Below are 16819 nucleotides of genomic sequence, written 5' to 3'. Positions count from 1 at the left end.
GAAGGAGAGAACTAGAAACCTAGGAATCAAAAATTTTCTAATCAGGAGGTCTTCCTTGAGGAATGAGGTATCATAATGGAGACAAGACTTAATAGTGTGTAAGAGAGCAATTTTACTTTAATTTTCAGTTGATAGTACTCTGGCACTAGTAGCTCTGAAATTTGTAGTATAAAGTACTTTGGGCTCAATCTTGCTTTAATGTCAACGTTTCAAATGAGTTAAGTGGGTAAAAATTTCTTAAGAAATAGAATAAAATTTATAGTGATAGTTAAGGAGTTCCGACGGATTAAGTTTTCCCCAAACCCCAATCATGCATCCCCACACATGCTTCTTTTAAAATATATGAAATTAAAAAAATAATAACTCAGTCCAGTGTTGTTTTTTAGTAAATTTAGTTAAAAATAAAATTAAAAAAAATATCCCCAGTATTTTGCATGTTACATCTCATCCTTACTCTTTGTCATGTGGTTATTCTTTCTTGATGAAGTCATTAGAGGACAGCTGTGAAACCATCAAAAATTCTATGATGGAGGAGCCAAACATCAATAAGGTACAAAATATCATTCAACTGAAATTAGAAATTGCATTCTTTAACAAGAAAAACAAAGTGTTTGCATTTTAGTTTTGGACTGGACTTTGTTTCTAATGCAATTAAATTACTATTCCCTCAAATTATTCTTTTTTTAACAAGTTAAATATTGCAATCATAAAAATTGTTTCTGTTTTGTTATTAAGACAATGCAGTTTTAAAGGGAGTTGAATGTATCCTGTTTTGGCTGCAGATTTTTCTGAGTAAATAAAACTAAGGTTCTTAATAAAATGTAATTACAGTAGGTATTATAGAAGTATAGTAGTATTGTTCTGTTTCTGCAAATATCACTTTTGAAGATAAAATTCTCTCCTATGATGTAAATTACTTGAAATATATCAAATACTATTATGTAGCCTTTGTTTTACTGGTATCAGTAGCATATAGCACATTGCCTTATGCATAGTAAGTACTCAGAGTACTTGAGAATAAGAGCAGAAAGGATGAGAATTTGTACAATCATAAAATAACTCCCAGATGTTCTGTGATCAGACATTCAAATACAACTTTTAGTAGGTTGGTATTTAATTTATATGTTTCATATTCTTATTTTAAGACAATCTCAACAGAGTAATTTTTAGGGGAATGATTTTTCAAAATATTTTTTTTAAGGCTACTAATTTCCACTTCTTTTTCTTTCCCAAAGGATTCTATGCAATTAATTTAAAAAGACTGATTTGATATAAAGTGTATATTGTAACTAAAACTTTGGCAAAGTAAATATATGCCGTCCATACTTAACTTTGGAAATTTCTAATGGCCTTCAGAAGTTTTGAGGGAACGTAATTCAGACTTTTAATCAGTTAACAATATTCTTTGCCTGGGTACTCATTAATTATTATAGTCTATACATTAGCATGAATTCTTATCCTAAGACTTTTCTTTTGACAGATTTTATAAAATGTTAATAATCAGAATGTTGTATTTCTGTAGTCATCACACTACATCAAAAGGCAGTCATTCTGTTTGGTTAACATCATAACAATTTTTGGCCAGAATTTTCCAAGCCATCTGCTACAGTTTTATTTTAAACAGGTTTGTTAGGTATACCTGACTTAAAGTAACTGCACATATTTATTAAAGTGTAGAGTTTGGTCAACTTTGACATATGTATACATTGGTGAAGCCATCATCACAATCAAGATAATGAATATATCCATCAACCTCAAAACTTTAATTCCTTCCTTGCTTCTCCCTTCCTAACTTTGCCCTGTTTCTCTCAGACAACTACCAATTTGCTTCCTGACATTACTGATTAGTTTGCATTTTCTTGAATTTTATGTAAATAGAATCATACAATATGTCTTTTTTTCTCTGTGTCCTTTCTCTTAGCATAATTATTTTGAAATTCTTCCATATTGTTTATTTCAGTAGTTCATTCATTTTTATCACTGAATTATATTCATTTTATGGCTATACCACAGTTTGTTTGTCCATTTACCTGTTGATGAACACTAGAGCTGTTACCATTTTGGGGCTATTTCAAATAAGACTACTTATCATATTCATGCACAGGTTTCTTTGTATGGGCATATGCTTTCATTTCTCTTGTATAGATGCCTGGGAATGGAACGACTGAATCATAGTGTAGGTGTATGGTTAACTTTTTAAGGAACTGCTTAAGTATTTTCCATTGTACCATTTTACATTCTCAGCGACAGTATATGAAATCAGTTGCTTAACATTCTCACCAACACTTAGTATGGTCAGCCTTTTTATTTTAGCCATTCTAGTAGATGTGTACTGGTAGTTTGTTATGGATTTAATTTGCATTAAGCATCTTAATCATGTGCTTATTTGCCATTTGTGTAACTTTTTGGTTGAAGTGTCTTTTCAGATGTTGTGTCTGTTTTTATAGGGTTGTATGTTTGCTTAGTTGAGTTTCAACAGTTCCTTATGTACTTTAAATACAAATCAGATATGTGATTTTAAAATATTCCTCTTAGATGATTTCTTGTCTTTTCATTCTCTTTACAAGTTCTTTTAAACTGCAGACGTTCTTTTTCTTTCTTTTTTTTTTTTTGCGGTACGCGGGCCTCTCGCTGTTGTGGCCTCTCCTGTTGCGGAGCTCAGGCTCCGGACGCGCAGGCTCAGCGGCCATGGCTCGCGGGCCCAGCCGCTCCGTAGCCTGTGGGAATCCTCCCGGACTAGGACACGAACCCGTGTCCCCTGCATCGGCAGGCGGACTCTCAACCACTGCGCCACCAGGGAAGCCCCAGAAGTTCTTAATTGATACATTGGAGCTCATCAAAATTTGTTCTGTGTATGGATTTTCTTTCTATAAGAATTTTGCCTAACCTAACGTCACAAAGATTTTCTCCTGCTTTATTGATGTTTTATAGTCATGGTTAGACCTATGACCCAGTTTCAGTTAATTTTTTAATACGGTGTGAAGTATGTATTGTAGTTACTTTTTTTTTTAAATCTGTGTATCAGTTGTCCCACCACTTTGATTATCCTTTCCTCCACTGCATTGCTTTTCTGTCTTAAAAAGTCAATTGACATATATCTGGAAGTTTATTTCTGGACTCTATTTTGGACCATTGATCTATTTGTTTATCTTTATGCTAATACCCTACTATCTTACTGCACTAACTAGAACTTCCAGTCTAGTATTGAATAGAAATGGTGAAAACAGACATTTTTATCTTGTTCCTGATCTTGGGGAGGAAGCATGCAGTCTTTTGTCATCAAGTATGATGTTATCTGTAAGGTTTTTTTAGAGGCCCTTCATAAGACTGAAGAAGTTTCTTTCTTTCTTCAGGTTGTTGAGAGTTTTTAATCAGGCATGGATGTTGGAATTTGTCAAATGCTTTTTTTTTTTTCTCCTGTTGAGATGATCATATGGTTTTGCTGCTTTGAGTCTGTTTAATATGGCTAAGTAGATTGATGGCTTTGTTTGATGTTAAATCAAGTTTGCATTCCCAGGGTAAGAACCATATGGTCATGATGTGGTATATTTTTTATATATTATTAGATTTGATCTGTTAAAATTTTTGTTAAGAATTTTTGTACCTATGTTTACTAAAGATACTGGTTTTTAGTTTCTTTTAATGTTTTTGGGTTTTTTGTTTTATCTTTGTTTTTTTTCGTGTGTGTGTGTGTGTGTGTGTGTGTGTGTGTGTGTGTGTGTTTTAACAAATGCTGGCCTCACAGAGTGAGTTGGAAAATGTTCTCTCCTTTTTAATTGTTTGGAAGAATTTGTGTAGAATCAGTATTATTTCTTCTTTAAGTGTTTGGTAGAATTCACCAGAGAAATTATCTGGGCCTGGAGTTTTTAAATCTACAACTTCAGTTTCTTTCTTTAACAGATATAGAGCAGTTCAGGTTTTCAGTTTCTTCTTGAGTGAGCTTTTGGTAGTCTATACCTTTCAAGAAATTTGTCTGCTTCATTTCCGTTGTCATATTTATTGATGTAAAGTTATGCATAATATTCCCTTATCCTTTTAATACACAGTAGAATCTGTGGTGTTATTACCTCTCATTTCTCTGCTATAATCTTGAAAACAAAATTATTTCTTAATATTTATATTCCCTAATATTTTGGGTATTGGTGTCATTTTATATTCATCTGACTGCTTCCCATTTCTTTCTAGTATGCCTTTGATAGTCTTTAGATCTCATCTTCATGTTTGTTTTATTATATCATTAGAGTAGTGCTGAAGTACTCCAGGCATACAGCTTTATATTGTAGAAAGTCTTAGTAACTGAAAACAACTAATGAGACCTGGAGTACAGCTTTTCTATAGACCTGTTCTGTGACACCGAGCTCATTCCACCCTTGAAGTCTTATTTACTAAATGAGAGTTGATAGTTTTAAACATGCTGTTGCTTTAATTGAAATAGTAGTAGAATCCTGGATTTAGTCTGTTAGTACTATTCCCTTCTTCACTCCTAAGGGAAGCTTTGTGGAACCCAGACACTATTCAGATCAGTTTCCACATAAGATTTCCTTTTTTAAAAATTTTGGTAAAATATATGTATAAAATTTATCAGTTTAATCACTTTGAGTATACAGTTCAGTGACATTAAGTACATTCACATGGTTTTGCAACCATCACTACCATCCGTCCCCAGAACTTCTTCATCTCCCTAAACTGAAACTCTTTACCCATTAAACAGTAGTTCTCCATTTCTGCCACTCCTCCCCCCAGCCCCTGCCAATTACCATTTTACGTTCTGTCTATGAATTTTACTTCCCTAGATACCTATATAAGTGGAATCGTACAATATTTGTACTTTTGTGACTGGCTTATTTCATTTAGTGTAACACCTTCAAGGTTCATCCATTTCGTAGCATGTTTCAGAATTTCCTTTCTTTTCAAGGTTAAATAATATTCCATTATGTATATATAGCATTTCGTTTATCCATTCAGCTATTAATGGACATTTGGTTGTATCAGTCTTTTGACTATTGTGGGTAGTACTGTTGTGAACATTGGTATACAAATATCTGTTCCAGTCTCTGCTTTCAGTTCTTTGTGTATTTACCTTGAAGTGGAATTGCTGGATCATATGATAATTCTTTACTTTTTTTTTTTTTTGAATTTTATTTTAGTTTTTTTACAGCAGGTTCTTATTAGTCATCAGTTTTATACACATCAGTGTATACATGTCAACCACAATTGTCCTGTTTACTTTTTTTATCTGTTTAATCTCATAAAAACTCTTTTAGCATTCATATTTGGATTTTTTTCCCTCATTTATCCAGCCCAATCACATTTTATAAGCATGACTTGAAACCTTATATTAAGATGACCTTTAAGACCATATTCATTGTGATTTTTTTAACATCTTTATTGAAGTATAATTGCTCTACAATGGTGTGTTAGTTTCTGCCTTACAACAAAGTGAATCAGCTATACACACACACATATCCCGACATCTCCCCCCTCCTGTGTCTCCCTCCCTCCCACCCTCCCCATCACACCCCCCAGGTGGCCACAGAGCACTGAGCTGATCTCCCTGTGCTATGCGGCTGCTTCCCACTAGCTATCTGTTTTACATTTGGTAGTGTACAGATGTCCATGCCACTCTCTCACTTTGTGCCAGCTTACCCTTACCCCTCCTCGTATCCTCAAGTCCATTTTCTAGTAGGTCTGCGTCTTTATTCCCATCTTGCCCCTAGGTTCTTCATGACGATTTTCTGTTTGTTTGTTTTAGATTCCATATATATGTGTTAGCATACGGTATTTGTCTTTCTCTTTCTGACTTACTTCACTGTGTATGACAGACTCTAGGTCCATCCACCTCATTACAAATAGCTCAATTTCATTTCTTTTAATGGCTGAGTAATATTCCATTGTATATATGTGCCACATCTTCTTTATCCATTCATCTGTCGATGGACACTTAGGTTGTTTCCATCTCCTGGCTATTGTAAGTAGAGCTGCAATGAACATTTTGGTACATGACTCTTTTTGAATTATGGTTTTCTCAGGGTATATGCCCAGTAGTGGGATTGCTGGGTCATATAGTAGTTCTATTTGTAGTTTTTTAAGGAACCTCCATACTGTTCTCCATAATGGCTATACCAATTCACATTCCCACCAGCAGTGCAAGAGTGTTCCCTTTTCTCCACACCCTCTCCAGCATTTATTGTTTGTAGATTTTTTGATGATGGCCATTCTGACTGGTGTGAGATGATATCTCATTGTAGTTTTGATTTGTATTTCTCTAATGATTAATGATGTTGAGCATTCTTTCATGTGTTTGTTGGCAGGCTGTATATCTTCTTTGGAGAAATGTCTATTTAGGTCTTCTGCCCATTTTTGGATTGGGTTGTTTGTTTTTTTGTTATTGAGCTGCATGAGCTTCTTGTAAATTTTGGAGATTAATCCTTTATCAGTTGCTTCATTTGCAAATATTTTCTCCCATTCTGAGGGTTGTCTTTTGGTCTTGTTTGTGGTTTCCTTTGCTGTGCAAAAGCTTTGAAGTTTCATTAGGTCCCATTTGTTTATTTTTATTTCCATTTCTCTGGGAGGTGGGTCAAAAAGGATCTTGCTGTGATTTATGTCATAGAGTGTTCTGCCTATGTTTTCCTCTAAGAGTTTGATAGATTCTGACCTTACATTTCGGTCTTTAATCCATTTTGAGCTTATTTTTGTGTATGGTGTTAGGGAGTGATCTAATCTCATACTTTTACAGGTACCTTTCCAGTTTTCCCAGCACCACTTATTGAAGAGGCTGTCCTTTCTCCACTGTACATTCCTGCCTCCTTTATCAAAGATAAGGTGACCATATGTGTGTCGGTTTATCTCTGGGCTTTCTATCCTGTTCCATTGATCTATATTTCTGTTTTTGTGCCAGTACCATAGTGTCTTGATTACTATAGCTTTGTAGTAGAGTCTGAAGTCAGGGAGCCTGATTCCTCCAGCTCCGTTTTTCATTCTCAAGATTGCTTTGGCTATTCAGTGTCTTTTGTGTTTCCATACAAATTATAATTCTTAATTCTCTCCAGCCCTGCTCATTTCATGAAGTCCAGACTTGCATATATAATCTATTAGTTACCTCCCCCTCAATGTCAAAACATAGAATTTTCTGTCTTCCCCTAATCCCAACCTAAACCTATTCTTTCCTTCACTTTTGTCTCAGTATCATTTTTTGAGAACGGTCTGAAAACTGGGAGTCACCCTTGCTTCCTCTCTTTTACTCACTACTGTAGTCTCAGCCCATTGGCAAAATTTATCCTAATGCTAACCACTTAATCAGTACCACCATTCCTACTCCTCTAATCAATTACACCGCTGCCTCTTACTTCAGCTACTGTAGTTGCCTCTTAACTAGTTTCCTGGCAGCCAGTCTCACGCCCCTTATGTTTTGTCCCACAACATCCAGAATTATCAAAACCCTCCAATGGTTTTCTAACCTTAAAATAAAATCTGAATTCTTTATTATGGCTTTTAAGGCCCCATGCAAGCTAAACTGTGCCTACTTCTCCAAATTCATCTCCTACAACTTACGATTGTTCTCAAAATTGAATATGCATAAACTCTTGATGCCAAACACCATTCCTTCTACCCCACCCCACCCCCTTTAATTGATTCTCACGCAGATCTTCTTGGGACCGCACTATTGAGAAACAATGTTTTAGTAAATCTAGATAATTAAAGGACAGGAATGTATTCCCACACTGAAGAAGTGTTTATGAAGTTCATGCTTTCCTCTCTGTGAGTGTAAAATTTGAAGAAGTGCTGCCGGTGAAACTGAAATTTTCCACCCACCCATTCATTACCAGCAAATAGCATATCCCTCTATTCCATGGAAATATCATTTGTCTTTATTTCCAATTTCTTCAACACCCAGTAGTGGACCCTTAGTGTACTTTAGATACCAGGCAGATAGGTGGTTAAGTTGGGATTTTGGTCATGAAATTACAGAATTTGACTTAGACATTCTTACTGGATGATGGACCTCAACCAGAACTAAGACTTTATTTAGAAAAGAAGTTGACTTCTCAAATCAACCTAAATGCTGGTACGAGCAGTGAAATTCTTTCATGTTTGTTATCCAGTTGCATTTAAGATTAGAGTATATTTGACATCTTTACATCCAGTGACTATGAGTTTTGATTGCATATGGTTATTTTGGTTTGATTATGTCTCTTTCAACTTTGCAAATGAACTGTCATCTTAGTTGCCATTTTTAAAAATACTGCTCACCCTACTCAGTTCTGTGGTCAAACAATGGATGGGGATTGGTGATATTTTATCTAAATTTTCCAGGAAGTAAATTTGTTTTCTGATTTCAAATTAATAACTTCTGCACTGCACAATGAGTTGTGAAACAATTTATAATAATTCATTTTAAAGGTTGAAGGTTAGGATAAAATAAAATGAAACAAAATAGTACATTAAGTAACATCTCCAACTCTTAACAATTGCCTCTTCATTTTACCTCTGTTTATTTTAGTAAATGTTGATTTTATACAATACTCTCTTCTGAGTTGAAAGGTGTATATACCTTCTGTGGGGTAAGCAAAAGGTCAAATAATATTTCCCTTGTCCAAAGTATATTGAATTATGGTTTATTCAGCTATTAAAATGATTACTGACTTGGGCAAATTACTATGCCTTTCTGGATTTCAGAGTCCTTTAATAAATTAAAAGTTATTTTAGATAAAGAGTCAGTAAAATATATTCAGCTGGCTGTGTCCTACTTGTTCTTCTGTAGGCCATGAGCTAAGAATGGTTTTTATATTTTTGAAAGGTTGTTTTAAAAAAGAATATGCAACATAATTCTTTACTGGTCTGCAAAACCTAAGATATTTACCTTCTGACCTTTTAATATTAAAATATTTAAAATATCAAAGGATTATAATACTATGAAACGCGGTAAACTTATCTTAACGTTAATAATTAGAATGTCTTAAAGTTAACTTATTGCAGCTTAAGAACATAAGCAGTTAATGAAGTTGTATATCAATGATCTTTTTATATGTGAAAACAAATTTGAAAAGATGTAAATTCCTCTTGCCAAATTTTGTTTTAGAAATAAGTAACATGTAAAATAGTACCTTTGGATTTGAAATACCTGAAAAGTTTCTTAATTTATGCAAGTATTAAATGAAAGACTGACATATATTATGTTTTTTCATTTACTAAAATCACTGTATTTTTGTATTTTCTTTCCCTCCATTTAGATAGAAGCAGATTCGGGATATCCTGGAGGTAAAGCAAGAATTATTCATAAGGAATCTGATATAATTACTGCCTTTGCTGTTAATAAAGTAAGTACATAGACATTTTTCTTTTCTTTGATTAAGTATTCATAGTTGGAGAATGTCTCCTGTTCTGTCAGTTTATTCAGTAGCAGTGTTTCCCTTTCCCAGAGCTACTTTCTACTCCTTAAATTGCAATGTGAATACATTTTTTATTTTATAAAATGATTATATTGTTTGATAATTTATTTGATCTTGGATATATAGCAGATAAAATGTTTTATTACTACACAGAGAGAGGTCTCAAGTATTTATATATGCAGTTGCCTTTAGAATTTATTTATTTTATTTTATTTTTATTTTTTGGCATGCGGGATCTTAGTTCCCCGACCAGGGATCGAACCCATGCCCCTTGCAGTGGAAGCACAGAATATTAACCACTGGACCGTCAGGGAAGTCCCCTGCCTTTAGAATTTATACAACACATGCAGCTAATCCAAAGAAAATGTTTCCTGTTTTCTTTATATGAATATGTTGAATGTGATTCTTCGTATAGATCAAAATTAAGCTTATATGTGACTCACAGAAATTCTCCCTCTTTGACTTTCAGCTATAATAGCTGCCCAACTAGAGTGTTTTCTTTGTATTCCTTAGCTTTCTTACTCAATATCCTCCTTAGAGGTGTCTATAAGCTACTTACAGAAGAGGTAGCCTTCGGTACAGTGGTCCAAGGTTGAAATTTATCTTAGTCATTTTCCCCTCCTATCTTCCCTAATTGCCTTACTGCAAAATGTATAGGGACTTCTAGTTGATTCTTCATCTTCCTATGCTATGTCTGTCTTTTTTTTTGCCCTCACCGTGCGGCTTGTGGGATCTTAGTTCCCTGACCAGGGATTGAACCCACACCCTCAGCAGTGAAAGCGCAGAGTCTTACCCACTGGACCACTGGGGAATTCCCTATGCCTGTCTTTTCTTTGATTTCACCGAGATAGATCCTTTGTCATTCTGTCCTCATCTTTACCTGTGTTCTTCATCTCATATTCCTCATAGACTCTCCCTAACAGTGACTAATTCTGTTCATAGCAGGCAAGTTTGGGATTCGCCCCTTAGCCAGGCAGTTCTCATGATGTAGTATCTATATAATATGATATATACATATTATACAATACAAATATAAAATTATTATTTACACTCAACAAGTCACTTCCTTCCCCTGAAGAAAATAAGGTTTTAATATTTTGTGCTATAAAACAGACTAGCTTTTTTCTCTTACTTGGATATATTATATAAGTAAATAGTAATGAACAGTCATATACAAAGTCTCCTGTTGACTCTGTAAGAGTGTACTTGTTTAATTTTTATTTCTTCAAATATATTGTTTTTACATCTTTGTTAAATTTGTAGCTAAGAAATATCCTTTGCTTTAAATTGCAGTAATTTAAAATGCTGATGAGATTGAACTTTTCCCCATTTGTTTAGTTGTGAATTATCTGTGTCAAGAATGATCTGAGATTTTCCCCTGCATTCAATGGAACAAGTTAACTTTCACAGTTTAATGGATACTGTTAGAAGACACAAGACCAGAGACAAAGGACAGTTTATTACTAATAGCAAAAACTAGAATGTTAGCATTTTTGCTCTGGTTCCCTGAGGTACAGTTCCCACAAAGGGACAGCAAGAAGGCCAATGATACCCAAATCTTTTCTAACGTACATTAAGCTTATCTGCCTTTTGATCTGGAGGGAGAGACTATAGCTATATAGACATCCTGGCAATAATACCGTGAAACAAAGGCAGTCATTGACTAACTCACAAGACATACAAAAGTGGAGAGTCCCATGGAGAATTACCTTCCAACAGTCTAGTTAATATCCTTTTCCCACATATCTCTGGGGTCTCAGTTTTTTCTTATTAGTTTGTATTTAGCATTTTACATAATGGAAATACTAATCCTGTTTTCTTTTTGCTGTCAATATCTTTTCATTTTCTGTTTTAGAGATACATGTTTTAAATTTGTAGATGTTTAAAATTTTCTATCATTTAGTCTGACCAACTTTTCATTTATGATTTTTTCTGACATACTTCCCTCACTCTTCTTCACCTCTTCTTTGTGACCCTTTCCCAAATTCTGTTTGTCTTGCCTAAGATTGAAAGGCTTTAGGTGAAAGTGATACCATCTTATTTGAATAATTCACCATTATTTCTTTAGTTTGGAGTTCCTTATCTCCCTTACCTTTCCTTACCTCCCAGGGCCCCTATATTGTTCAACATCTCACTCCACATTTCTGAACTGTGCAAACCTTAAGGAGATTGTACCATTCTAGTAGACTAGAGAGACAGTGCTGGGAGAAGAAATGAAGTGGCATGTGCATTTCCATTTATAGCTGACTTTCTGTTGAATGCTCTGGAATTCTTAGAATATAAACATATCTCCAAGCTCAAGCTGATGATTATTTCACTCAAAGTTATTTATTAAAATTAATTTAAAATATTTGTGAAAATACTATTTATTCTATACCTTAAAGTTATCATTTCTAGAGGCTGTTTTGTAGTCTCCATTTTCAAAAGTAGCGCATATACATGTTACGCATTTTTATTTAAAAAGTACTGTATGATTTATTTTTCAGGCGAATAGAAACTGCATAGCAATTGCTTCAAGCCATGATGTTCAAGAACTAGATGTTTCTGGAATTCTGGCTACACAGATCTATACTTGGGTAGATGATGATATAGAAATGGAAACCAAAGGGTACCCTTATACTTTGTTTTTATTTGGTGACATTGCAGTACGAATAATGAAATCCACAGAACTATACCTTTCAAATGATTTTTTAAAGGAATAGTCCTAGATTGTAAGCAAAGTGGAAATTGATACGCTAAAGAGTAAAGAAGGGGTGGCTGGAGCTTTAAAGAAGGGAATCGAGGGTTAGAAGAGAATAGGTGAAGGGATCTGAAATTGTTCACGTACGAAATTATTGTCTGTAAGTTGAGAGTTCAGAGCTGAAGAAAATTAATTTTAAAGGGAAATACAAAGTCATATGTTAGAGCTTTCAGGTATAACAGAAGAAATGAAGAACTGATGGGTTGCTTTCATTCTGGCTGATATTCCTTTGTAGGTCAGAAGATTTCTTGGTTATACATGCTCGTGATGATTTAACAGCTGTGCAGGGTACAACCCCATACACACATAGCAATCCTGGTACTCCAATTAACATGCCATGGCTTGGTAGTACACAGACTGGCAGAGGAGCATCAGTGGTATGTAAAGTTAAACATATTTGTGTATAAATGTCCTGTTTTTCTCTCTAACTTAATAGATAAAAGATGATGTAAATTTTTTTTTTTTTTTTTTTGTGGTATGGGGGCCTCTCACTGTTGTGGCCTCTCCCGTTGCGGAGCACAGGCTCTGGATGCGCAGGCTCAGTGGCCATGGCTAACGGGCCTAGCCACTCCACGGCATGTGGGATCTTCCCGGACCGGGGCACGAACCTGTGTCCCCTGCATTGGCAGGCGGACTCAACCACTGCGCCACCAGGGAAGCCCTAAATATTTTTTTTTAATTCTTAATTTTTTTAATAAGTCATACTTGTTGGAAATTATAAATTTTGATTCGAAGAATAATATGTTTTCATTTGAAAAGGGTAACAAAAATTATTTGAAATAAATAATTGAAAATACAAAGAGCTATATTTTAAGTAATAATTATTTGGAACCAAATTAGGCCTCAGCAAACTATGGCCTATGGGTCAAATCCTGCCTACTACCTGTTGTATCGACAACATGCTAAGAATGGTGTTTGCATTTTTCAGCTGTTGAAAAAAAATCAAAAGAAGAATGGTATTCTGTGACACATGAAAATTATATGAAATTCAGATTTTATTGTCTATAAATAAAGTTTTATTGGAACATAGCCACACTCATTTTTTTAATATTTTGTTTATGGATGCTTTCACATTACAGTGGTAGGATTGAGTATCTGAGCAGAGACTATATGCCCATAGAGTCCAAAACATTTATTATCTAATTCTTTATGAAAAAGGTTTGCCAACCCCTAGTCTAGATAATATTTTTAAATGGTTATCAACTAATAACTGTTAGTTGATGCTGAGACAAATAAATTTTTCTTTTTTTGAACAAATAAAAATGATATAAATTTTTTTTAATTTAAGCAAAATATAATATGCAGATGAACTGAAACAGAATTTTTCTGTAGTAATGGAGGATCTTCTTGAGCCCTGATTACCTAAGCTGTGATCCATGTTTATACCCACATGAGATTCCTTTGTTGACACTTAGGGTATAGGAATTCATACACAGAACCAAAGAAACCCAGCACCAGCAGTTCTTTCCATGGCTTTCTAGGTGGTAGGTGGTTTTTGTAAGGGTAATTATTTAAATAAAGGCTCAGTCATCTTTAATAATACCTGATAATATTTTATACTTAATGCAGTTCCTTTATCACTCATATAACCTTATTATTGTTTGAGATATCTGTTGTAGCTGTTGTAATTACTCCTACTTACCATTCTTTAGATGAAGCTTGAGATCCAGAAAGGTCAAGGAATTTAACTCAGGTCACTATCTCAAATTTGTGGTAGAGCTTGTGTTAAAGCCCTCCATTCCCCTTCACTCATTGATTTCAGGTAGGAGTGTTTTAAGTATTAAGAATTTGAAAAGCAATCTAGTGATTATTCAAAAGAAAAGAGTTGGTCATTAATAGTTAAATTTTTTCCAATGGACAGATACATTAAAATTCATTTGTAAAACCTACTGATATTATTATCTTTTAAAGAACTTAAAGAGAATATACAAAATATACAAAAAGAAATAATAAGCACTTTTTCCAACTCCATTTTCAGAGAATATGATACAATTCTTCCTGTAACAGCTTTCTTTCTGGTCTCTCTGCTTCTATACTGCTCCCTCTGTTTTATACACAGCAGGCAGAGTTGCTTTTTTCTAAAAGATCATTCAGGTTATCACTCCAATGCTTAAGACTTGAAGATTTCCCAGTACAGCTTTAAATCAAGTCCTTAACATGGCCTCTAAGGCCCTATGTGATTTAAACTCTGCTAGCCTCTGCAGCAGCATCTCCCTTGTTTCCACACCTGATTCTCTTTGCTCTGGTCACACTGGCCTTCTTTCTGTCACTTGAGCACATCAAGCTCAGAGCCTTTACCTTGTTTTCTGCTTGAAATACTCTTCTTCTGTTTACCATTCAGAACTCAACTCAAATTCCCAGAGATTTCCCTTGCTTCCTTAGCAAAGGTATCTGCTGCTCCCTACACTACTGCCAGTCACACTGTTATCTCATTTGATCATCATATTATCCCATTTTATCATCTCATCAGTTTGGAAATTATCTATTCATTATTTGGTTGTCTTTTTTTATACCCTCTGCAATGCAAGCTCTTTGAGAGATTATGTTATGCCTGCCTTATACATTGATGATCTCTAAGTAGAATAGATCTCTAAGTAGAACATTTAGTAGGTGCTCAGAAAATATTTGTTTATTCTCCAGAGTATTATAATATGGAAATTTACCATTGTTATTCCTCTTAGGACTGAATTTTCTTCCTATTTAAATGTTAGAAGGACATCTTTTTTAGTTGGGGTCATTGTGGTTTGTAAACATAAGTATTGGGATTATCCCACTCCATCCTCAGGAAAAAGACACCAATATAATAAGGTGGTTCCTTTTTATATGGATCTTCTAAAATAATTAATGATTTCTTTCCCTTATAATATTCTACATATGCTTTCAGAAACTTATTTAACTTTCTTTTATTTTTTTACTCATGATTTTCCTTTGATGCTCTTACCAGAAAAAAAATGATAATTAAAAGAAAGAACAGGAATCTTTAGACTTTTTCTAAATTAAGAGGGGCAAGGGATTTAAACATGCAGTTTACTAAACAGAAGTAACATTCAGAAGGTTGTTTTTTGTGTGTAGAGAATTTGATCAAAATTTTCTTAATCCTATTATTTTATTAAATTATGAATGCTAATGAATACTAGTTATGACCAATTTCTGCTGTTTTGGAGTATAACTGCAGCCATATATATCTTTCAGTGTTTCTATCCCTCACTGATTCTGCTGGCCTAGTTCCTTCCCTCCCTCCCAAATCCCCGCTTTACTTACAGCTTTAGGCTAATTGAACAATTTAAAATCCAAAAGAACAGTAACAACAAAACATACATGAACTGGTGGTACAAACTTAGGATAACCTATAACTATAGTTAGAGTTATAAGTAGGAAATAGTCTATAAATTAAAATTATCCCTTTAATTTCACATATTTAGTTTACTCTTATTTGACAGGCTATGTAAATCATTCAAAGCATAATTTTAAAATGGGTAAATAAATAGTTCCAAACTATCAGTTAAAAATTTATACAGTTTTCTGTTTACCTCTTTTTTTTTTTTCCACATGCTTCTGCCTGTCTTTTTAACCTTATACTATTCAGGATTGTTCCAATAAATTTAATGCGATAAGAAAAGAATTGGCAAGAAAGGAGGTAAGACTAAATTCTTGAGGTGAATTTGTTCTTAGATACTAGGTAATGATGCAGAAAATGTATGTACACTTAAATGTTAGAGAGCTGAGCTATTAAATTTCATTTCTGTTACCATGTTTAGTATTTTTAGCACCCATTACAATAGTTATGGAATCATGTAAAAATAAATAAATGTTATTTGAATCTCCTGTCACAATTTAAATTTTTAATACTACTTTTTATTGTAACTGTAAAAGAATGATTTTTCTTTGTTAACAGATGATTAAGAAAGCCATTAATAATGTCAGAAGAATGACTTCTCATCCATCTCTTCCTTACTGTAAGTTGATAATAATTAGCCATTATTTTAAGGAATTTAAAGGAAACTTTTAGTTTCAATTGAAAGATAGTCAACACTTTATTTTTTTTGTAGGGAATGTTTGCTGGCAAGTAAAATCACTTCAAAATTGGGTAAAAATAGAAAAAGTGATTTTCCTGAATTAATAGAGAAGGCTAACTTAACATGTAAATTTTTAGCATTTTGACTGAATATTTCTGTTATCACATTTTATTTTTGAACATTTTGCACATTGTTAAATTGTAGTTGATAATTATTGTTTTAATAATTGGATCACTCCCTTTTTTATTACATAGAACAGAACCGTATCTGGGTCACTTGTAGCCTCCTCATAATCAGTTTGTATTTTATTAACATTTTGTCAGTTTGTCTTTTATCAGATACACTAATAGTAAGTATAGGAAATGGTTATTACTACATTCTTACATTCTAAGGCAGGATATATTTATTTTTAGTTAATCTTCCTAGGAATCTCAAAAGTTTTTCTTCCTTTAACAAAGATTTAACAGGGAATTTATTGGAAGTATTGAAGCAGAGAAAAAATAATAGAGACAACTTTAACTGGTGGGTTGGAATCAGTATTCATATTGGCATGTGTGTATTCCAGGTTTTTTTTAATATAATTTTTAAGTAGTGCCCTTCATCAAATTGTCCTACTACACAGTAACAAAAATAGTGAAAATAGTGCATGTTAATTAAAAGGTACTCATGTCCTT

The 16819-nt window shown here is 33.8% G+C and overlaps 1 protein-coding gene across 3 annotated transcripts in view; it reads left to right on the top strand.

The window, feature by feature from the left end:
• Nucleotides 1-16819, top strand: part of DMXL1 (Dmx like 1) — a 134193-nt gene that overhangs the window by 94222 nt on the left and 23152 nt on the right. For 2 of the 3 annotated variants that reach the window (XM_060008982.2, XM_060008984.2), the window contains 5 exons: nucleotides 488-550; nucleotides 9231-9317; nucleotides 11876-11997; nucleotides 12365-12506; nucleotides 16025-16085. In XM_060008982.2, the coding sequence (XP_059864965.1) occupies nucleotides 488-550; nucleotides 9231-9317; nucleotides 11876-11997; nucleotides 12365-12506; nucleotides 16025-16085 (475 nt within the window). The remainder of the gene's footprint in view (nucleotides 1-487; nucleotides 551-9230; nucleotides 9318-11875; nucleotides 11998-12364; nucleotides 12507-16024; nucleotides 16086-16819) is intronic. The other variant, XM_060008983.2, reaches the window with a different exon arrangement.

The sequence above is a fragment of the Delphinus delphis genome, chromosome 3, assembly GCF_949987515.2.
Source record: "Delphinus delphis chromosome 3, mDelDel1.2, whole genome shotgun sequence".
Lineage (NCBI taxonomy): Eukaryota > Metazoa > Chordata > Mammalia > Artiodactyla > Delphinidae > Delphinus > Delphinus delphis.
Note: the sequence above shows the minus strand (reverse complement) of the source record. Positions and strands in the feature narration are given on the sequence as shown.